Genomic DNA, 23699 nt, shown 5'->3' with positions numbered 1-23699 from the left:
GAGAAGCACAGGTAATTGAATTCCTCCAGCATTTAAGACAGAAGTTAAGAGTGTAGAGGAAGAATGTACTAATGACAATATGTAAGGTTTAGTTTATTGGTTCTTTCAGTCCTTACAACTCCTATTTAGAGCTAAAAAGACATCACTCACGCTTCTATGAAACTTTATTCAGGTAATTACAGAACAAAAGGTTAAAAGTTTGCAAATATGTTGGTATACTTGAAGCTTTATCTATACATAAATACTCACGATCAAACATTAATTCAATAGTGCCAAAATCTGGTTTAAGGGACTGTCCATCATTTGTATGTACAAATGCAGACACACTTCTGTCTTCTTTTCCATGCAGCTTTTCCCTTCTTGGGGTCGCCACAGCAAATCAGTGCCTTCCATCTTCAGAGGTTTGATTCACAGACACTTCTGTCCAGTTAGTAAATCTGTATTGTCCCTTTCATTGGAAGTTTGTTTGGCTTGAGTAAGTCAACATAACAATATTGATGATTAAGGATGCATGATAACTATTGGACTGATAATTATCGATCTGATATGTCATTTGTGTTGTCTGATATCAGTATATTAGGCCAATGCTGAAAGCTGCCTCAAGCACAGAAAAACTCTACTGGTTACAATCACTTTAACTCATTCGCTGCCATTCCCGAATTTCGTATGAAGGGAACTGTTCTCGTTAACCTGGAAGTTTAGCGTGTGACCAGCGAGACCCCAGTGGCTTGTTGTCCATTCTGAAAGGTTGAGACTGAGTCAACAAAAGCGGGTAATTCCCAATCGTATTTATTTATATATTTTTATTGCTGCGTACTGTCGGATTGATAAAAGCATAATGTGTGCATGCGCAGTAAGTTGTCTGAATTTCCGCGTGTTAGCGTTTTTTTTTTTATCATTTCAAATAATGTAACGCCATACTACCACTTTTATATGTGAATTGAAATCATCCTGGAAATGCTTGGGAGTATTCCTCATGAAACAATTGTAGTTTTCTTTTCACGTTCACACTTTTTGTTGACTTTTCTTTGGCAGATGCAATTACACAATAATGATAGGGAGGATGCTAACTCTTGAGTCTCGATTCCAGGAATGAGCCAGGAAAGATGTGAAATTCATCGAATGAATATAACAGGTAGCACTGTGCCGATCGCCTGTTCTCGTGCTTTGAAGGAACATTGACTACAGTACTTTCTATTTTGATGATTTTTGATTTATTGTTTTTTATTGGAAACCCTAATTTTCATTATTAACCCGTATCCCGGAATGGGATAATGAAAACCTTAGTTTGTACGGCAAAACCGGAGTAGTTGGCATGTATGCGAAGGCTACAACACACAAGTCAGGCTAGTCTCCTCCGAGCTGTCCTTAAATCAAGTGGGCATACCTTCAGGATACAAACGCATGAACACTTGAAGTCACCACAAATGGGAGTTAAAAAAAACATCAGAATGGTATGCTGACTTTTTCTCTTAAAGGACAACCGACGCCCCCGGACAAGTTGTGTCCATAATTTGTAAAATCGCTTCAAATGACTTCTACTGAGCATATTTTACAAAGATTCCACCTCATGTAGCTATATTTTACGTTTTAAGACTTTCGCTGAATATTCCGGAAGTCTTGTTTTTGAGTTGGTGACGAGTCCTCACGTCACGTCATTGAAGGATCGCCCCGAGAATTGACACTTTGCATCACGTTAATGCATTTTGCGGTACTTTGTTTGGTCTGAAAACTTCAAGTTGATCCGTGTTGATGGCGAAATTAGAAGGAAAACACATAACGCGATGGTGAATCCGGTTCCACGGAGCTTTGTCGCCATCTTCTCCCTCTTTTTGGTGCTACAGATACCTCAAAATGACACGGAATAAGTTATTTAATCGATTGCAAACATGTATGCTTTCCTCTTCAGAACTATTTGAATCATATTCATAACTGGATGAGTAACAAGAAAGCATGTTCTCCGAATCTGAAGCCATTGTTTTGATTCTCGAGCAAGGCAAGACGTCTTGGAGTGACTCCGCGAACGAGCGGGTGGGACCTTCTGAAACTGGCCAATTCCGGTCTCAATTTTTTGCAGTTTCAGCACACTTGAAGTAATTTTTATTGGTCTTTTGCATTTGACTAAAAATATCATACTGCGTGTTTTGGGTATTTTAGATGCTATAAGACGTTTTTCTGATGTGAGTTAGGAAACAAAAAAGTGATGTCGGTTGTCATTTAAAGGTGTCAACGATTGAGTATTTTGATTTGTGAACTAACATTAAAAGCTATGCATTAAGACGATCAGACCATTAATTAAGAACTCTTGAAATAAATTTGCCTCAATGCACATGGCTCGCCTCTTTCAATGACATTTACAGGATGTCATGATATTTTTTTACCTGCAGAATGCAATGAAGGCACGATCAAAATTAATTCATATAACAGAAGCAGTATATGCTGTATACATAATTGTTCAATGTTACCTTTAAATCCATAAATTATGCTATTCAGTGCAATACAAAATCCAAGATTTACTGATCATTAAAATGAATAATTTTGAAAGGGAAAAATGTAGTTCTCTTTCTATAAAATACACAACGGAAAATGAACAAAACCTGGTCCCGAAAGTAGTTATGGGTCGAATCGTGGGTTACTTGTATGATCTCATTCCCACGAAACACAGTTACCCGTTTGAGTTGGATTAGTAATGAAAATTATACTTGCACATTGATACGAAGCCCTCATTCAAATGAAAATGGTGACGTTATATACTGCATACCCTGTTAGAATGGGATACACATTAGTTGTTAATTTTTGTCCTGAGTAGCACGTCTTGGCCCCACAACAGAGCAAGCAATAATTAGTCTTTCAAATGAACATGTCAGGACTGCGACCGACAGGCCCTTCCCCCTGCCCTACGCACACGCAAACACGCACGCACACACACACAAACCCATCAGTCATCAGACAAAAAAAAAAAAAAAAAAAAAAAAAAAATTGCCATAGATGTGCATGCACGCGCATCGACACAGCACAAAGACATACACACACTTCGAGTTGTAGTGTGGGAGAGATCCATCACTAGCCCAGCAGGCAGACAGGCTCCATACGGTAGCACTGTTCGAAGCTGGTCCTCACTGTAGGCCTGCCATGTATCTACACACACACACACACACACACACACACACACACACACACACACACACACACACACACACACGCACACGCACGCACACACGCACACACGCGCACACACACGCACACGCACACACACACACACACACACACACACACACGCACGCACGCACTGGCACGCACACACTCGCACGCACTTCACACGCATATGCAAACATGAACAGAAACGCTCACAAACTCACAGACATGCAAATATATGCAGACCAGTCATTCTTTCATAAAATACCTTTGAACATTTGAGAAATATTTTTCTACTGAGCGGTAGTTTTTGAGGGACAAAGCAACAGTGAATGAGATGAGCTGACCAAATGCAAAGATGAAAATGAAAGAGGCTACTAGTAATAACGATGAGGCAAAAAGTTAAACAAATAAATACATCCAGAGTTGTTTCCACATTGAACCAGCTTTTTAACAAATAAGGTTCATTTCACCATCACAAATTTCACTCAAATACTGTACTGCATGTAGACTATACTGCCACCATTCAATTTAAATGCAAAAGAGTGAGCTGTCACATGCTGAAAATAAGGTCTCATCGAGCTGTTGAGATGTGATAGCTGAAAAGACAGGAATTGCCTCAATAGTTTGCTCCCCAACTAAGCAAAAAACATAATTGATAAAGTCTCAATCATTTTAGTTACTTAACATGAAACCACAGTAACTTAACTTGGAGCAGACGTGTGCACATTTTCAGCATGACGACTACAATGCACTGGTGAAAAGCACACTTTGATTCATTAAATTTTCAGGTATAACTGCTTCAAACAACAAAGCGTATGCAGGAAAAGTGGTTACGATAGCATGACTGTCTGTGCCTAATGTGTGTGATTCGCAGCTAATTTTTTTGCAGATTTTGGACACTTTAAGTCATTTTTATTGGTGTTTTGCATTTGACTAAAATATCATACTACATGTTTTGGGTATTTTAGATGCTATAAAACGTTTTTCTGATGTCAGTTAGGAAACAAAAAAGTGATGTCGGTTGTCCTTTAATGTTAATTGTTCTTTGGCAGCGTGGGGGCACCTGCAGTGGAAACTTCAGCTGTCTGTTGTCTGGTTGAGAGGGAAGAAATGTCTTCTGTCCAGCACAGTATATTTGACAATAAAGTTGTATTTCACTTCACTTCTTCTGACATCAGTTTAAATCGAGGTCTCTGTTCTTCAGGCGCAGCAGCGGCTTTGTGAATATTTACATTTTTTGTGAAGTCAGCTCACAGCACCTCAACTCCAACCAACCACAAAGAATGCATCAGATTCAAAAGAGCAAAACATAATAGCATCCCCAAACAGAAAACCCTATAACTCATAGTCAACACAGTGGGGAGAGATTTGGTGACTTCATGGAAGGGGCGTCAAGGGGAATTGAAGAGCTTGGGGAAATCACAGGGGCTGGACTGGCAGATGAGCAAGGAGCGCTCCCTCAATGAGGAGTTTGGACCATCTGATCCGGTACCACAAGGACCACATGATCAGGCTTAAGGGCAGTTGGTCTAAAGCAAGGGTGTCAAACGTATTTTTTGCCGCAGGCCACATTGTGAGTTACTGTTTCCTCTCGGGGGCCGTTATGAATTTTTACCATATTACATATGCTAGAGCGCACAACAAATAAATGAATAACTAGTTTTAAAATTTGAAGTCAAAAATACTGACTGTTATTGTGGCTGACATGGGACATTTTTAAATTTTGGTTCGGACTTTAGCAAGCATCATGGAACTTCACAAGTTTGATTTGCTTTCGCGGGAGGAATAAAATAATGTGGCGGACCAGATTTGGCATCCGGGCGTTGACTTTGACACCTGTGGTCTGTCATCTGCTTTGGTTCAACGGCGACATCCACAGAGTTTTCATTTCCCAAATCACATGTTGGGTGTCAGTCATATATTCCAAAATACTGTAAAGCTCTGGAACGGCTATGCAGTCTTGGCCATGGCAAATGTCTTGGGCTTAAGTGAACTCCAACAGGAATGCAAAAGTTTTAGCAGAATGAAAAGTCTCTGATTTTCTTAAATATCAGTAATCTCCAGCAGAAAAGAAAATAGGCATGGCAAGCTGTCAGAACTTGGTGGGCAGTTGTAATTATGGGTCCATTGTAGCAAGAGTCTTCAGACAAAAAAGGGCAAGAAAGCGGTGGACACATTGAAATGTCTAAAATAATTCTGCAAGGCCACAGAAAAAAAAACACGAGGAAAGAAAAAAACAGTGTTTAGTGACAGAAAATGAATGATGAATGAGAATGATGTGACAGAAAAAAAGAGAGAAGGGATGTCATACAAATACCATTAGAGTGGAATGGGATAATTCAAATCAAATTTAAATCAATCAAATCAAATCAGATTTTGTAAAAAAAAAAAAAAAAAAAAAAAAAAGTGTATCCCCAAAGACTGTATTTGCAAACCTGTGGTGTCCATTTTAAGAGAAGGGGGACTGGCAGGTCAGCTGAGCATTCAGGAGCCTCTGCTGGGTGCTGTTGAAGGGGAAGAATTGCCAGTTCAGAACTCAAAATTGTGAAATTGACAATAACAATTCCACATGAGCATACAATATATAACATTAAAGACATATTAAAGTGAAAATTCATATAACACATTCGTGGAAACATAAAATAATACTTATTGGTTAAGATGGCCAATATTTATTGGGACAGCATTTGATTAGACATTTCTGAAAAAACTATTTTAAGCAGATTCAGTGTCAACAACAATAAATCAAATGAACAATAAAAATAGAACTTAAAAATGTGCAGCCTCAATCCGAGACATGACAGTAAGAGAAGGTCAATATTATCTTTTGCAAAAGTATAAACAACATATTTTCTCTCCTTTTTTTTAACATCAACCCAGAACTTTGCAGCAATACCCTTGATTTCCCTTCCCTGTCATCCAAAACTCCCTCAGCACCTTGCTGTGCTTAGTGAGGTATGACCTGGCACTAGATACTGTGGAAGAAGCTGGAAGGCAGGAAGAACTCAAAGAGATTTTTCACAGTTCCAGAAAGAAGAGTATAAACGGCCAAGTGGGCAGGTGGGCACCGAGTTGGCTCTCTGCATCCTCTCTTGTCCAAGGTGGATGTCAGCTGGACTTAGCTATAAGCATCATGTCACCGTGGTAATGTCAAACAAATATCATAAATCAACAGCTGCCTGTACTATTTATAAGTGCAATTAACGGTGAATAAAAGCTATATTAAACTATAAAACGTTTTTTTTGCAGCCATTAAAAAAAATAATAATATGATAAGATTTGGAACAAGGAAATTTCAACCAGGGGAAAAAAACAACAGAACAAGAACTCGAATAAAAAGTGTCTCACGATGACTTGGTGAGTATCATTACAGTAACTGACTGTGCTGCCCCTACACAATTTAAATTAACTGCTTCTTTCGTGAGAGGATCACCAACTACGGAGCCGGAGGACATTGCACTGATCAGTCTGCATCATGTCGTCATTTGTTGGTATCCACCGCAACCTCCTAAATATTCTGGAACATATCAAGGTGATTTTCTATTTTCTTCAAATTGTTTTTTTTCGGGAGTTTTTCCTTGCTCAGATGGGAGGAGGAAATGGCGTCTGAGAATATGGGACATCGCTAAATGATAAAAAAAGAAGCTTTTTTTTTTTTTATTGTGATCTTATGATGCTCAATCTATGTTGTATGGAAGTTTTGTTAGATGATAAAAAAGATTATTATTTATGATGAAATTAAAATCAAAATATCAACTAAATTGTCATCAGGCAATACAAAGGCAAAATACTTGAGGCTTGATTGGGGCAGTGTCTGTTGCTCCTCCACTTTGATTTTAAATTGCAGCAAGCCAATGACTTGCATTTACATTTTCGTCCCTCGGCTTCTTGAAATGTCCAAGATTCTTTTCAACAGTTACACCAGTTACATCACGATGGTCGTTGCTGTCCATGTACATTGTCTTAAAAGCAGTAAATGGTGACAGGCCAATGTAGATAAGAGGAAGAGTACTTCTCTGTTCATCGAGGATCATTTTCTATCATGCCGAGGACTGTGCGGAAATGTTTTATCTGTGCTACATCTCAGTCACAGTGGGTTATCAAGTTTGTACACCCTCTCCAGTTTGCCCCAGATTCCGGGCCCAGATGTAAATCACTGATTTGCTATCACCAAAATTGAATGGCCTATATGCGTTAAATGAATTTGGACCCGCATTTGAATTGGCTGAATATCAAAATCAAGATAAACCAGGTTTCATGGGATACTGGGTCATTTTTATCAGAAAGATGACCTAATCATGAACGCCCACTGTGTGTTTTCATACACTAAAGTAGGAGACACACTTACCTTGGACTTGAGGTTAATGGTAAGAATGTGCTGCCGTCCAGAGGAGTCCTCAGCTTTCATCCTTAACATCTGAAACTGGCTGTCGATGAAAACTAGGCTGCAAATCGAAAAACACACAAGCACGCATCAACGTGTTTATCTGTTTGCAACATAGTATTCATTGTTATTAATGCATATCAAATGCAACTTTTGGACACTGTCATTGTTCTCAGCCTTCACGCAACACACCCGATGTCAGTTCATTAGAGCAAGAATGTCATTTGAAAGGGTCATTTTACAGAAATTTACTTTCTTTGTTTGATTGCTTGATTTCCGATGACTCAGTGTCACATAAAAGGACTGAGTGAGTTTTTTGTTTGTTTTGTCTTTTTGAGAGATGCATATTTCTACAAATCTGGATGTGAGCAAGCCATTGTAAAATTTTCCAGATTGTGACATGGCAATGCAGATAATTGACATAATGCTGCTCTACCCTGAGATTCCCTGTACATGGTTTAGCCGTTTGGATCAATGGGGATCTGTAAGTTTTAAGCTATGGCCGGGCTAACCAAAATCCAAGTAAAGCTGAAAACCCATCCATCCATCCATCCATCTTCTGCCGCTTATCCGGGGTCGGGTCGCGGAGGCAGCAGCTTCAGTAGGGAAGCCCAGACTTCCCTCTCCCCAGCCACTTCTTCCAGCTCGTCCTGGCGGATCCCGAGGCGTTCCCATGCCAGCTGGGAGACATAGTCTCTCCAGCGTGTTCTGGGTCGTCCCCGGGGTCTCCTGCCAGTGGGGCATGCCCGGAACACCTCACGTGGGAGACGTCCCGGGGGCATCCTAATCAGATGCCCGAGCCACCTCATCTGGCTCCTCTCGATGTGGAGGAGAAGCGGCTCGACTTTGAGCCCCTCCCGGATGACCGAGCTTCTCACCTTATCTCTAAGGGAGAGCCCGGACACCCGACGGAGAAAGCTCATTTCGGCCGCTTGCATCCGGGATCTCATTCTTTCGGACACAACCCATAGCTCGTGACCATAGATGAGGGTTGGGACGTAGATCGACCGGTAGATTGAGAGCTTTGCTTTTTGGCTCAGCTCCTTCTTCACCACGACAGATCGGTACAAAGTCCGCATCACGGCAGACGCCGCACCGATCCGCCCGTCGACCTCTCGATCCCTTTCACCCTCACTCGTGAACAAGACACCCAGATACTTAAACTCCTCCACTTGAGGCAAAATCTCCTCCCCGACCCGGAGAGGGCACTCCACCCTTTTCCGACTGAGAACCATTGTCTCAGATTTGGAGGTGCTGATTCTCATCCCAGCCGCTTCACATTCGGCTGCGAAACGCTCCAGCGAGAGTTGGAGAGCTCCACTTGAAGGCCCCAACAGTACAACATCATCTGCAAAAAGCAGAGATGCTATACTGAGGCTACCAAAACGGACACCTTCAACGCTTCGGCTGCGCCTAGAAATTCTGTCCATAAAGGTTATGAACAGAATCAGTGACAAAGGGCAGCCTTGGCGGAGCCCAACCCTCACTGGAAACGGTTCCGACTTACTGCCGGCAATGCGAACCAGACTCTGACATCGGTCATATAGGGACCGAACGGCCCGTATCAGCCGCTCCTGTACCCCATACTCCCGAAGTACCCTCCACAGAACTCCACGAGGGACAAGGTCAAACGCTTTCTCCAAGTCCACAAAACACATGTAGAGTGGTTGGGCGAATTCCCATGCGCCCTCGAGGACCCTGCTAAGGGTGTAGAGCTGGTCCACTGTTCCGCGGCTGGGACGAAAACCACACTGTTCCTCCTCAATCTGAGGCTCGACTTTCCGACGGACCCGCCCCTCTAGGACCCCTGAATAGACCTTTCCAGGGAGGCTGAGGAGTGTGATCCCTCTGTAGTTGGAACACACCCTCCGGTCCCCCTTTTTAAAAAGGGGGACCACCACCCCGGTCTGCCAATCCAGAGGCACTCTCCCCGATGACCACGCAATGTTGCAGAGGCGTGTCAGCCAGGACAGCCCCACAACATCCAGAGCCTTTAGGAACTCCGGTCGGATCTCATCCATCCCCGGGGCCTTGCCACCGAGGAGCTTTTTAACCACCTCGGTGACTTCAGTCACAAGGATCGGAGGGCCCACCTCGGAGTCCCCAGACACTGTTTCCTCCACGGAAGGCGTGTTGGTGGAGTTGAGGTCTTCGAAGTACTCTGCCCACCGGTTCACGACGTCTCGAGTCGAAGTCAGCAGCGCCCCACCCTCACTGTACACAGTGTTAGTGGTGCACTGCTTTCCCCTCCTGAGACGCCGGATGGTGGACCAGAATTTCCTCGAAGCGGTCCGGAAGTCGGCTTCCATGGCCTCACCGAACTCTTCCCATGCCCGTGTTTTTGCCTCGGCGACCACCGAGGCTGCATTCCGCTTGGCTAGTCGATACGTGTCAGCTGTCTCAGGAGTCCCACAGGCTATATAAGCCCGGTAGGACTCCTTCTTCAGCTTTACGGCATCCCTTACTACTGGTGTCCACCAGCGAGTACGGGGATTGCCTCCACGACAGGCACCAACCACCTTACGGCCGCAACTCTGATTTGCCGCCTCAGCAAGGGAGGTACAGAACATGGTCCATTCGGACTCAATGTCCCCCACCTCCCCCGGGACATGTGTATAGTTCTGCCGGAGGTGGGAGTTGAAACTCCTTCTGACAGGGGATTCTGCCAGACGTTCCCAACAAACCCTCACACCACGTTTGGGTCTTCCAGGTCGGACTGGCATCTTCCCCCACCAACGGAGCCTACTCACCACCAGGTGGTGATCAGTTGACAGCTCCGCCCCTCTCTTCACTCGAGTGTCCAAAACATGAGGCCGCAAATCCGATGATACAACTATAAAGTCAATCATCGAACTGCGACCAAGGGTGTCCTGGTGCCACGTGCACATATGGATACCCTTATGTTTGAATAAAGTGTTTGTTATAGACAATCCGTGTTGAGCACAGAAGTCTAATAACAAGACACCACTCCTGTTCTGATCGGGGGGGCCATTCCTCCCAATCACGCCCTTCCAGGTCCCACTGTCATTGCCCACATGAGCATTGAAATCGCCCAGCAGAACAAGGGAGTCCCCAGGGGGAGCGCTCTCCAGCACACCCCCTAAGGTCTCCAAAAAGGATGGGTACACTGAACTGCTGTTTGGTGCATATGCACAGACAACAGTCAGAACCCGTCCCCCCACCTGAAGGCGGAGGGAAGCAACCCTTTCGTCTACTGGGGTGAATCCCAATGTACAGGCGGCGAGTCGGGGGGCAATAAGTATGCCGACACCTGCTCTACGCCTCTCTCCGTGGGCAACTCCAGAGTGGAAGAGAGTCCAACCCCTCTCGAGAGGGCTGGTACCGGAACCCAGGCTGTGTGTGGAGGCAAGCCCAACTATGTCTAGTCGGAACTTTTCAACCTCGTGCACCAGCTCAGGCTCCTTCCCTGTAAGAGAGGTGACATTCCACGTCCCCAGAGATAGCTTCTGCAGTCGAGGGTCGGACCGCCAGGGTCCCCGCCTTTGGCCGCTGCCCAGCTCACATTGCACCCGACCCCTCTGGCCCCTCCCATGGGTGGTGAGCCCTTGAGAAGGGGGACCCACGTTTCCTCTTCGGGCTGAGCCCGACCGGGCCCCATGGGTGTAGGCCCGGCCACCAGGCGCTCGCCAACGAGCCCCATCTCCAGGCCTGGCTCCAGAGAGAGGCCCCGGTGACCCGCGTCCGGGCAAGGGAAAACTGAATCCATTTATCTTTTTCATCATATGGGGTCTTCTGAGTCGTACTTTGTCTGGTCCCTCACCCAGGACCTGTTTGCCATGGGTGACCCTACCAGGGGCATGAAGCCCCAGACAACCTAGCTCCTAGGATCATTGGGACACACAAACCCCTCCACCACGGTAAGGTGACGACTCATGGAGGGAAGCTGAAAACCATCAACATTAAATAACTTCTCAGGAGAAGTTACACAACTTTGGTCATCACTTAGCTCCATGGAAGCAATGTAACCCAGGAAGTTGTAAACCTGACATGAATCTGTTCTGTTTGATGTCATGTTACTTCAGATGTCTTCTGTTGCGGTCCACACGAGATGGTGCTTTGGTATCGTGCAATGCAAAGTACACAACTGGAGCAATCCACATGGCCATACCGTGAACAATTCATGTGTTTTATCTAAGTCAAACAGTTACACAGTACATTCATGAGTATACTGTGCAACCTCAAGAGGAAGCTTTTGTCAGCATCCAAAAAGTGAAGCATAAATTTAAGGACCCAAGTTCAGATATTTCCCAAAGTTAACCAAACAATCGCCAGCTAAGCTCGTCATCACAATTCAACCAAGAAACATCAAAAGCTAACGTGGTACTACAACTAGTAATATGTTTTGAATAGAGTAACACTTTGTGTATGCACACACGTGTGTGTGTGTGTGTGTGTGTGTGTGTGTGTGTGTGTGTGTGTGTGTGTGTGTGTGTGTGTGTGTGTGTGTGTGTGTGTGTGTGTGTGTATGTGAATGTGTGCGTGTGAAAGAGGGAAGGGACTTTAGACATGAATTGGTAGAAAACTGAGAAGACATATACAGCTGATGTTTTGGTGTTGTTTTCTCAGAATGTTATGTGCAGGTTCTTCACAAAATCTGCCACGTTTTGCAAGGTGGTGATGGCGGTTGCGGATCCCAAAAAGCAGGCAGGAGGGAGCAAGAGGTTGTGTTTGTCAAATTGTATTAAAATAAAGTCAGCAGGATCAAAATGTAAAACATCAAAGTCATCTGAACGGAAAAAATACAAACTATCAAAAGAAAACCAAGATTAAAAATGCGCCAATGTGAAACAAACACCTGCACAGCATACACTGCATACACAATGCACAATGCATACAATTGCATACAAAGCATACAACAATGACCCGACAGTGAATGGTCGTGCCGAGAGACCTTTTGAGTGTTATTGATTGGGAACGACCGGCACCTGCGAGGCAGCGGGCAGGGCTGACAGCGCTACCCGTTGGTCGCCAATTCGAACGTGGCAGTCCGCCACTGATCGGGACGACCAGCACCTGTGCAGGTGCAGGCGGGGCCGACAGCGCCACCCGTTGGTCGTCAACCAGATCATGACAAAATCAAATAGTGGTTTATTGAAATAATTATTGATAGCCAAGAAAAAGTCAAGTTAATGTAGAACAATGACTAATAGAGTATTTTTGTGTAGTATGTGCTTGCATAATGTTATGGTAACAGAGCTGCCACTGCATTTGTCGAAGAGATTAATATTGCAGTGGTAGAAATAATTAGGCATGAGCTCAATATTTTAGAATTAAAGGACAACCGACATCACTTTTTTGTTTTCTAACTGACATCAGAAAAACGTTTTATAGCAACTAAAATACCCAAAACACGCAGTATGATATTTTTAGTCAAATGCAAAACACCAATAAAAATGACTTAAAGTGTCTAAAAAGTACTTCAATTTGAAACCGGAAGTGGCCAGTTTTAAAAGGTCCCGCCCCCATGTTCGTGGTGTCACGGCAAGACGTCTTGCCTTGCTCGAGAATCAAAACAATGGCTTCAGATTCGGAGAATATGCTTTCTCGTTAGTCATCCAGTTATGAATATGATTCAAATAGTTCTAAAGAGGAAAGAATACATGTTTGCAATCGATTAAAGAATTTATTCCGTGTCATTTTGAGGGGGGAAATGTAGCACCAAATGTGTGTCATCTGGGGAGGGGGGGGGGGGAGATGTAGCACCGAAAAGAGGCAGAAGAGGGCCGCAAAGCTCCGTGGAAAGGGGCTGATTAATTCCTTACAATTTGTGTCAGTGAATATCAAATAGATGCTCGGTGCCACACACAAGGATTCGCCATCGCGTTATTTATGTGTTTTCCTTCTAATTTCGTCATCAACACAAAATTTTCAGAACGAACTAAGAATTGCAAAATGCATTGAGGTGATGCAAGGTACAGTATGTTCTTTCTCGCTGAAGGCCGTTCCTTCAGTGACATAGGGTGAGGCCTCGTCACCGACTCAAAAACTTCCGTAATATTCAGCGTGAGTCTTAAAACGTAAAATATAGCTATATGCGGTGGAATCTTTGTGAAATACGGTCAGTAGAAGTCATTTTACAAATTGGACACAACTTGTCCGGAGACGTCGGTTGTCCTTTACGTGCATATTGAAATTATTATAATTATTATAAGTACTCCTAAATAATGTTTTCTTTTAAAGGGCCCATCCAACTCATATATTTTCTTAACTGCATATACATCATATGCAGTTAAGAAACATTAGTCATGGTATTTCTCGAATAAAGCTGCAAAAAATATATCTTCAGTCACTGTCAACCTTTACATCAGACTATGTTATGCCAATTATGTCGACTACACAGAGGCAAATAAAGAGTGCAACCAAATATTGTGTGGTGCTACAACAGTGCTACAAACACATTAGTGTAGACACCTAGTTTGTACAGCTTCATAAACCACAGAACATGGAAAAAAATAAAACTAATAAAACCATGTTTCTCTGGATGACTTTACGAGTGAGACAATGGTCTCAAGCTATGGCCAGCCTATAAATTAGATCCCTCCTTCCTGAGCTGATTACAACCTGCTGAGGCGGAGGACACTGCACTGATCTAGCCCGATCATGCACCAACACTACACTTGGATTTACTGCCCTGCTGTGAGACCAGCACACTATAATGGAGGGAGACCGGCGTTCTTTCCGGGACACTTTCCAGTCAACTGAAACTTTGAGACAAAAGACTGATCGTAGACAAAAGACTTGGAGAGGCTTCGGTGAGATTTACAGTACTTTGCAGAGTGTGCGGAGCCTGGACGTGGCTGTATATCTGCAGACGATTTATGTAGTGTGTTACAGAGGAATCTGCGCGCAGAATCCCCCGGGATGACATGCAATGCACGGTCCTAGTAAAGTGATGGAATGATGGCAAACGATGTCCGTAGTGAGTCACTCATAAATTTGAACGTTCAATCGCACACTCGCAATTGAACACAAATGAAGGGGATCGGCATTGAAGTCCACACACAGAAACGGACAAATATAATGATGAGGCCAATTTCCTTCTCTTTCCATGCTTCTTTTTCCTAATCGCTCTACATCTATGATATCGCTTGATTCATCTTTAAACAACGTTTTTTTGTAATTCGCACACACCCTTGCGTTTGCAGTGTTTTGATACAGATAGCAATGTAAGATGTCAAAAGCAGATAAATATAAATCTTGCAACGGAAGACAACTCTGTATTATGATAACTTAATGTCCCCAAATACTCACATAAAGAACATATAGCAATACAAAAACATTTCAGTTCACTGCTATAGATACACAAATCCACCAAGCGAGACCAGTTAATACATGTGACCAACGATGAGAAGGTTTCTTCAGCCGTCATCTGTACAAATTTGAAGGTTTCGGACGTTTCGCCTCCTATCCAAGAGGCTTCGTCAGCGAACTAAAGTCTGACTGGTCGTATCGGCCCTATTTATATATCCCTAATGTCCAGACATTGCGGCGCCGGACACAGCTATGATAGGTCCCTACTCTCAGGTTGGGGGAGCAGAGGACCACTCCCTGTGGCCCCACTAATTGTTCCTACATTCCTGACTAACAACTGGCCTATTTCCCCCACTCCCACCGGTATCACCTCATCAGCATTACGAATGTTGCCTAACCTGTTTTGCCTAAGCAGGCTATTGTATGAACGATCCAAATTGAACCTCACCCCACCAGACCGGTTTAATGAAGGATTTTGTTGTTTTATAAGAAACACTTCTTTTACCCCCCTTTCAAACCATCGATGTTCTTTCGCTAAGATTTTGACCTCATTGCCATCAAATGAGTGGTTGAACTTTTAGGTGCAAATGTACTGCCGATTGAGGCCCACTTGTATTACCCCTGCGATGTTGATAAAGTCTTTTTTTGAGAATTTGTTGAGTCTCCCCAATGTATTGCTCTTTACAATTTTCATTCTTACAATGTATGGAATAAACTACATTACTTTGTTTTTCATTTGGTAGCCTATCTTTTGGATACACTAATTTTTGCCTTAATGTGTTTATCGGTTTGAAATAAGTAGGAATTTTGTGTTGCCAAAGGACTCTTTGTAATTTTTCAGAAACTCCTGCAAAGTAAGGTACTGCTACTCCTCTCCTTTTTGTATCTTGAGAATTATTGGTTTCATTCCCTATTCTTTCTTTCTGACATTTGTTGAATGACCACTGAGGCTACCCACAGTTAGTGAGTGCTCTCCTGATATCTCTACCTTCAATGCTAGTTGGTATTAGTTTATCCTTATGCTGGAGGGTTCTGATAAGTCCTAATTTGTGTTGTAAAGGGTGGTTAGAGTCAAACAGTAAGTATTGGTCAGTGTGCCAATACTTACTGTTTGACCTCATTGCTGACCATAATGAGGTCGTCAACACAGAGAATTTGATTTGCCTTCAAGAGGACAAGCAGAAGCAGGCCATTCAACAGTTGATGTGCAGGCTTTTATTGAACAGTTCCATCCAGAAAAGGCTATGAGAATTATCAACATGATGAATGATAATGTGATGCCTCAGTTTCGTAAGACCTTACAAGTCAGAAAGCAACAGGTGTCAATTAAGAGCCATCAATGACCATCACAAATGTAAATAAAGTGCAGTGTATTATAAAGTGCAGTGTATTCCTTTCATTACAATACAATAGCAATTTATTATAGATAGGAAAAGGTAGGTTGTGTGTAGTTTTAAGGCTTATTTAGTTGAAAAGTATATTTTATGGAAACCTGAGAATGGATTATTCCCATTTTAAAGGTTTCCTATGGGAATTTTTTTTGAGATATAGACTTTTCGTCTTATACACTCTGTCTGGGGACCAATTAAGTTCGTAAATTGAGGTCTCACTGTACTTGACCTCACGTTGTATGGTATGCCATCTTTGACCAAGCGGGATGACCGCACTCTCAAATTGCACTAATGGAGAGACAGGTCCAAAGTAATCATGACGTTAGGGGAGAGAAGAGAGAGAAGGGAGAGAATAGAGAGAGAAAGAGTACAACTCATTTACCTGGTCCAATCAGCAGACAGAATTACATCTAAAAAAACCCTAGTGGCTATTAACACAACCCATGCCAATTAAGACACTAAGCGACTCTCGAGTGCTTTGGAGATTGAGGCCCACTGTGTATAATGCCTCATAAGCGTACTGCCACGTTGAAAATGATGTTGGTCCCATTTCCAGCATATCTTCTCTCTTCTATTAAAACCGAAGAGTCTTCAATTAGAGCTATTTGCATTTTACTAATATCATAATTGTAGCTGTGGTCATTAAGAGCAAAGTGGGAAATGAGCGTCATAGCCAAGGCAAAATGGAGATCTCCATTCTGCCCCTCCACTCCTGAGAACAGTCGGTGATCTATACAGGGCCTGTCACAACACGTGTACTGACAATTAATACATGTGACCACAATTTAACTCTTACACAATAACTAAAAATAAGAACATCAATAAAAACCCTTTGTTCATGTGGAGCTATGTTGCTGCAGGTCGGCCAATCAGAACATGCGACTCAGAGAGCACAGCAGTGGATGTTCCTCTAATTAAAAAAAACCTTGACACAGTTACAAATAACCATACCGCAGGGGAGCATGTGCAAAAAGTTACAAACATGAAGAGAAAAACGATTAATTTCATTAATTGCAATATCACGTGACACCTTGTTTTAATTTCAAAAGAAGTTCCCTAAATAGCCACAGAAAAATTATGAAACCAACATCTTTGTTACTGCTAAGAGGTTGTTCTCCGGGACGTTGTGTCAACTGTTTTCACGCAGCGTAAGAGAAGAGGATGTATTTTATGTTCATAAACTGAAATGCAATAACCAAAATATGAGTTATGGCAGCACTGTATTACAGTATTTATGTACAGTATTTAACTGTAAGGTAATATTTTGGTAGAGGAACTTCTTCATCTTCTTACTCTAGCAAAGAAAAATACACACAAAAAAAGAAAAGAAACCCAAGTAAACACATTTTACATTGTTTGCCAGAGGTACAATCCCCTGTGGCAACACTGCGTGACCTTGAAGCCACCAGAGGGGACTGTAACTTGTGTATGCCAAAAACTGCACGATTTTGGCATGTCCAACACAGCCAACACAATATGAAGAGTTGGCCACAAGTTGCCCATAGATCAAGTCACAAATCAAAGGAACACTGTTTTCCGTTTCACATTTCAAACAACAGACCAATGTGGAGCACAGCATATTTATATTCTAAATATTTTTCAACATTAAAGAGAACAGATGGTTAAAAATCAATTTGTGACCAACGGAAATAGCTTGAAAAAGTACATCCAGCTTATTTCCAACATAAAACGATCATGTAAACAAAAGATGATCTAAACAATGATGCAAGAATTAAATATTTGGAGAAACTGATTTATAAATTTCACATACTTAGTTGGAGAGAAGGTGGATTGCAGCTGAGTGTCTTGTGTGCAGAACAATATACAGGATAGTAGGGGTCACAGCTGTTGTGACCCCTGAGGGGGAAAGCCGAAAGGAAAAGAACATTTTTGTGAGTGTATTTATTTGAAGTGAATGGCTTGGGAATGAGGTTTCATTTTCTATCAAGTGTGCCACATTTCGTGAAGAGTTCCAGGAGAACATAGATAGCATAGGAGGAGAGAGGACCTTACTTGGATATCAAATCCATGAACTGTGTACGGTTGCCTGCAACTTAAAATGTACCTCACTGGAAACATTTGCATTGATTGGTGACAGACAAATAATACAGGATGTGAATGTTCGTCCGTGAAACTGGAGCCCAGGGTCGGGGGTGTTGTCAGGAAGTCGCAGATGGGCTGTCATTTTATGGCCATTTGCAAATGAGAGGAAGGGAGCATGGGAGAACTTGGAACAGGCCTTGACGGGGGGCTTAGGAATTGACAGCTCACCCACCTCCCACCTCTGGTTCCTCTATGAAATTGTATTTGTGCTTGGACATGAAAGGCTACAGTCCAGTTTCTTGTTTTAATTGCTTATTTAAAAAATATTAATAATTGAGATCCCAAACAAGTGTTTAATAACATTGATCGTAGGGTAAAAGTTGCAGCTGTCTACTACTGTGAATTAAAAGGGCAATACGTTGAAGGGAAGGGCTTACAGGGAAGGGCTTACAGCAACTATGGATGGGTATTGGTAAGATTTTAACTACAAAGAATAACACCGCATATCGATGCAGTGTCCTAACAGTATTATCACAATTTTTTTTGTTCAAAATATAAAAAGTCATTTTTTTCAATAAATTCGTGTTGCCACCAAGGTTTGAATGTAAAATTAATTAAAAATAAACAATTATTAACAGAAAAAAATGATTTGAAGAAATTCTATATTCGGAATTTGTTTCAACATTAAAATATAAACAATTATGGAGTGTAAATGACATCTTAGAGAGCAACAAGGTTGGAACATGCAGTTGGGCTGCACTTTTATGAGGTCAGATGCACATTTTTACATGTTTTTAAAACTTACTTGCCTGTTTCCTCCTGAGATTTTAACGATTGAGTGTGACAATGTGCATTAAGAAGCAATGTTGTAACGTCCTGTCTCCATCCCTCTCCAGTCTCCAGCCACAAACATTCAAATAAAAAATAATAATAACTTTGACATTTGTATAACGGTAGCGTTGAGAGTAAATCGATTAGTCACGCCAAGAGGGGAGCACTTAGCTGCTACATTCGTAAGAAGTTGAGTTAACCCTACATGAATGAGGCCAGATAGCGCTGAGTTCATGTTCATGGGTAAAAAGTGCCTTCAAAGCGACTGATTTTGCAGCCCTTGCTTCCAATCCTGTGACATGGAGGCCTGGTTTCATAAACCAGTCGGAGTGGGGACAGCGAGTCCCCGCTAAACATACATCAATCCCACACATCAAAACAACAATTACCGGATTTTTCAGACTATAAGGCGCACCCCCAAAGAAAGGTGCATTTTCAAACTTTTCCACATCTAAAGCGCACTGGATTATAGGACGGACCTTCAAAGAATGATTACACATATTTTCCATATATAAGGCACACCACATTATATGGGGTTACAGTAGAGGCTGGGGTTACGTTTAATATATTGCAGCATGGACTGCGCAATCCTTCATGAAATGGAGGTGGTGGCTGCTGATAGTAGTTGTGAGACCTGTGATCAATACTACTTCATATATAACGCGCACCGGTGTATAAGACACAGTACTAACATTAACACACGAGAAGAAGTCACAGGTGCCACTCGCACAAAGCAGTGGGGTGAGGCTTCCCACTTGATTGGAAAATGCATCTTGGATGAACATATTAATTTTATTGGTAGAAATGAGATAGGAGAGGTAAGCAGCTACAATACAGACCAGTGGATATCACAGTAATGATCATTTCCGGCATCATGAAAGTTCCAGTGGATCATTTGTGCGGCACCAAAAAAATCGTTTCTCATTAAATAAATAAAAAGACACACCCACGTCAAGTACTTATGACACGCCCACTAGGCCATGATTGGCTGCTGCTGATGATATTCATTTCTTGTCCTATCAGTGCTGCGGAAAATTTGGTTTGCTCAGTAGTCAAAGTGTGACTGTCGAGTTTGTACATCATGCACGGTGCATTTTGTGTGCAATTAATAACGTATACTTACTGCAGATCTTGAAATATTATTTACTTTTTTCAGTTTTAATAAATGTGTTTTTATGTAAGAGTTTGATGAATGTTCATATGGTTTGGTTCAGTACCTTGAACAAGGTTCAGAACCAGTCTTACATATTTTTTATAGATGTGACATTATTTTCTTTGAAAGATAATTTTGAGTTCATTTTACGTGTTTTTTTTTTTTAAAGGTGTCACTTACTTGTCCCACCCAAGAATTTCCATTTCCAAGATGATTTGGGAGTAGTACTGCGGAGGCGGAATAGAGTACCACATGGGAAGCTTTTTTAGGCACACCTCCTATAATCAAAGAAAAAAACAACTAATTGCAAAGGACATTACAACAATTGTCTTCATTGCATAATTCACACTCAAATACAAACAAACTAAAACAAAGATATGGCTAAACTGAGTACAATTCATGGCAAACACATACCAGTGTATAACCTATGCATGTTCTCCACATGCCTGCATGGGTTTTCTCTGGGTAGTCCGTTTTCCTCCTGCATTCCATAGGCATGCATGGTAGGTTGATTGGATGCTCTCAATTGTGCCTAGGTGTGATTGTGAGCATGGATGTCTAGGTGTGTCCTGCGATTGGATGGCAACCAGTTCAGGTTGTACCCCACCTGCTGCCCGGAGACAGGTGGGAGGTGCCAGCACACTTGCCGGATCACATCATTAATGGGAAGATATTTTTGGTAATTAATACAAATATATAGATATTTACTTTATGAATATGGTGGGACCATTTTGTATAGAAAAATGCAAACTCTCCCACTCACTCTGGGCCATCCTGATAGCACTGGGCATCTCCTTCAGCTGATACAACCGCGCTGCACAAAAGACAGGTACCACCTTTCATTCAGCCCGACTGCTGCCCGGCTATTAAATAAATGGACCTGGACTCATCCCCACTCACCCATTTTAATATGCTGGTATTATATTTTATTAGTTATAGTTATTTGTGTAAGTTGTGTGTTCTACTTTCTCCCTTTCAAAATTCTACTGCTCTAAATTAATTCATGTAATTTCTCCATTGTAAGACAAATAAAGTAGTGCTGTCAGGCGCCCCCACCCCAAATAGGAGATATTCATTAATTGAGGTTATGATTAATTTTAATCTTTTCCAAAAATGACTGAGAAACCCCCCATTTTCATTCTAAATTCATGATATTATTGAGGTAAATCAGAAGATAAAAGAAAATGTGTCATTTGTATTTTATTGTTTTCAAGAAGACTTGCACATATGTGATCTCTGTAATGATACGAGCAAATCGTATTTGCATGTTCTACTAGTGATGCCTGGCTATTGACCAAAGGAGCATGCGCGCTGCTGCAAGTCAGTCTGATGAGAGCCTACGACAGCCACACATGTCAATTGCCTTATCCCTCCAACCAACACAGCCGTCCTAATAAAGAACCTCAACTCTATTCAGAAGTTGTATCATATACCGAACCCGCTTACACGAAGAAACACAATCCCAAGCATATGCTTTCTACGGTATTTGAGACGAGTCAAAGCTATCTGCAAACCTTTAGTTTTGACGATGTGGGGGAATATCACTGTTTTGTTTGTTTTTGTAAATATCCAAAGAATTATAATGCTTAGGTTAACATATCAAAAACATTAAGAAGAATTTTCTGAGCAATACAAGTATACTCAACACCGAACTTGCTTCAGATAATAAACAATAAATAAAACAGGGACTTTAAATCACAGTGTGAGTTAGTACTTCAGAAATACCACCGTTCATCATGACAACCATAAAAGTGCTGAAATAAACATCAATCTATCTTCTAGTAGTCTACAGAGTGCAACAACTAAATGACTCGTACATTGGGGGTTCTTGAGCTTACCTAGCCGAAGAGCTTTGTTATGTATGGCTCGCTCATCTTTTGCTAACATTGGCTGTGGCTGCACTGGGTGCTTTGCATTGATGCGGGATGCTAACTTGGAGCTGCTTCGGTGGTTAGCAAACTCCTTACAAATTCGTCACAACATTCTACCTTTATCATTTGAATCATCAGGGCCTTTTTTCCATTCATTGTGCCAAGAACTGTGTCATGCTCACCGCTGCGTACTAAGCCCGCCCAAATCCAATGGGAGCCTATCAGCTTGGCCTAAACACGGCGGTAACATAATGGCAGCTATTTACTGTTCGTTTCAGGCTGTGACTGACAGTTGTTTCACCACCTTCAACAACTTGAACATAGTAGTAATTAATTAATCACAATTAACTCATTCACTGCCATTCCCGAATTTATTCAGGAATTGTCAATATGACGTTGAGTGCCATTCCCGAATTTGTTCGGGTTTTGTTTTTTCTTGTGTGTGTGTGTGTGTGGGGGGGGGGGGGCCCTCTGGCAATATTTGTTTATTTTTTCCCTTCCTTGAGGGGGCAGCATTTCCCTTTTTTCCATGGTAGCGCATTGTTACAGCTTCAGCTGTTGTTAAATGTTAATATCTAAACCAATATGTATGTATTGCATTGTATTTTGGACAGCCATCCTCATTTCAAGATCATATAACTCATTACCCATAGAATTATCTCTCTTTTTCTGATGAAAGAATTAAGAGAAGCTACGGCTTATTACGATGCATCAAATGTTTATGTAGTATTAAAACTCAATAGTCTGTCGGTCCTGGAATTTGAGTGAAAATGACAAAAGCCCTTGCACTGGAGTGGACATGTCTGGTAGTGAATGAGTTAATGCGATCATTTGACACCTCTGAAATCAAGTTTTTGTCATCTTATTTATGGATATATAAATACACTGTTCATTGCAATATTTATTAATTGAACATAATAAAACGTTCATGTAGGTGCATCTGCGACTACAAATCAATGCTATCAGTAGTCTAAGATGTCCATTAACTTTTTTCATAAAACAATTATGTCAACAAAGCATCGCTAACCAATATTTCATTGCCCTGCTTACCAAGACAGTCTTCAGTTCCAGAATGAAACAGACAAGATCAGTCGACTGATGTAGCCTCTGCAAGAGAGAGAAGAGACATCCTTGAATGGTGAGAAAATAAAGTGACACTATTTTTTTTCCTCAAGCCAGCCATTCAAATCAAACAAATGTTTGTGATTAATGGGGGCTGCCACCTCCTTTAATAATTAATGATAGCTTAAAGGCTGCAAAAATAATGAACTTTGCAGCCTGAGGTGAAATATCAATCTCATGCAAATAACCCTGAGGGACCATGTAACAAATAGGGACATTTTCCAGACGGTGTTAATTAAACTGAATATTTTTTTCTGCCTCTGAGTGAAGTGTGCCTGATGGGTGCATTGGAACAATGTCACATATGACAGTCAAGACAAAAGATGTGAAATGACATGAACAAAAACAATTAATCAGAGATTTTTATCAGCATTGTACCTGTATATTGCAGTGCAGTGTTTCACCACCACTCTGCAATAGTGTGCCATGAGAGATAATCAGGTATGCCATGGGAAATTATCAAATACAGTGATACCTCAGCTTACGAACTTAAT

The 23699-nt window shown here is 41.9% G+C and overlaps 1 protein-coding gene across 1 annotated transcript in view; it reads right to left on the bottom strand.

Annotated features, from left to right (window-relative positions):
- fancl (FA complementation group L) overlaps window positions 1-23699 on the bottom strand; it is a 42171-nt gene that overhangs the window by 15043 nt on the left and 3429 nt on the right. The window contains exons 4-7 of the mRNA XM_089012856.1: window positions 23134-23190; window positions 20393-20490; window positions 7487-7583; window positions 5574-5642 (exon numbers count right to left, since the gene is read on the bottom strand). Of these exons, the coding sequence (XP_088868982.1) occupies window positions 5574-5642; window positions 7487-7583; window positions 20393-20490; window positions 23134-23190 (321 nt within the window). The remainder of the gene's footprint in view (window positions 1-5573; window positions 5643-7486; window positions 7584-20392; window positions 20491-23133; window positions 23191-23699) is intronic.

This window comes from Hippocampus bargibanti, linkage group LG13 (genome assembly GCF_051943395.1).
Source record: "Hippocampus bargibanti isolate YZ-2025 linkage group LG13, ASM5194339v1, whole genome shotgun sequence".
In the NCBI taxonomy this organism is placed as follows: domain Eukaryota; kingdom Metazoa; phylum Chordata; class Actinopteri; order Syngnathiformes; family Syngnathidae; genus Hippocampus; species Hippocampus bargibanti.
This window is presented reverse-complemented; position numbering and strand designations above follow the sequence as displayed.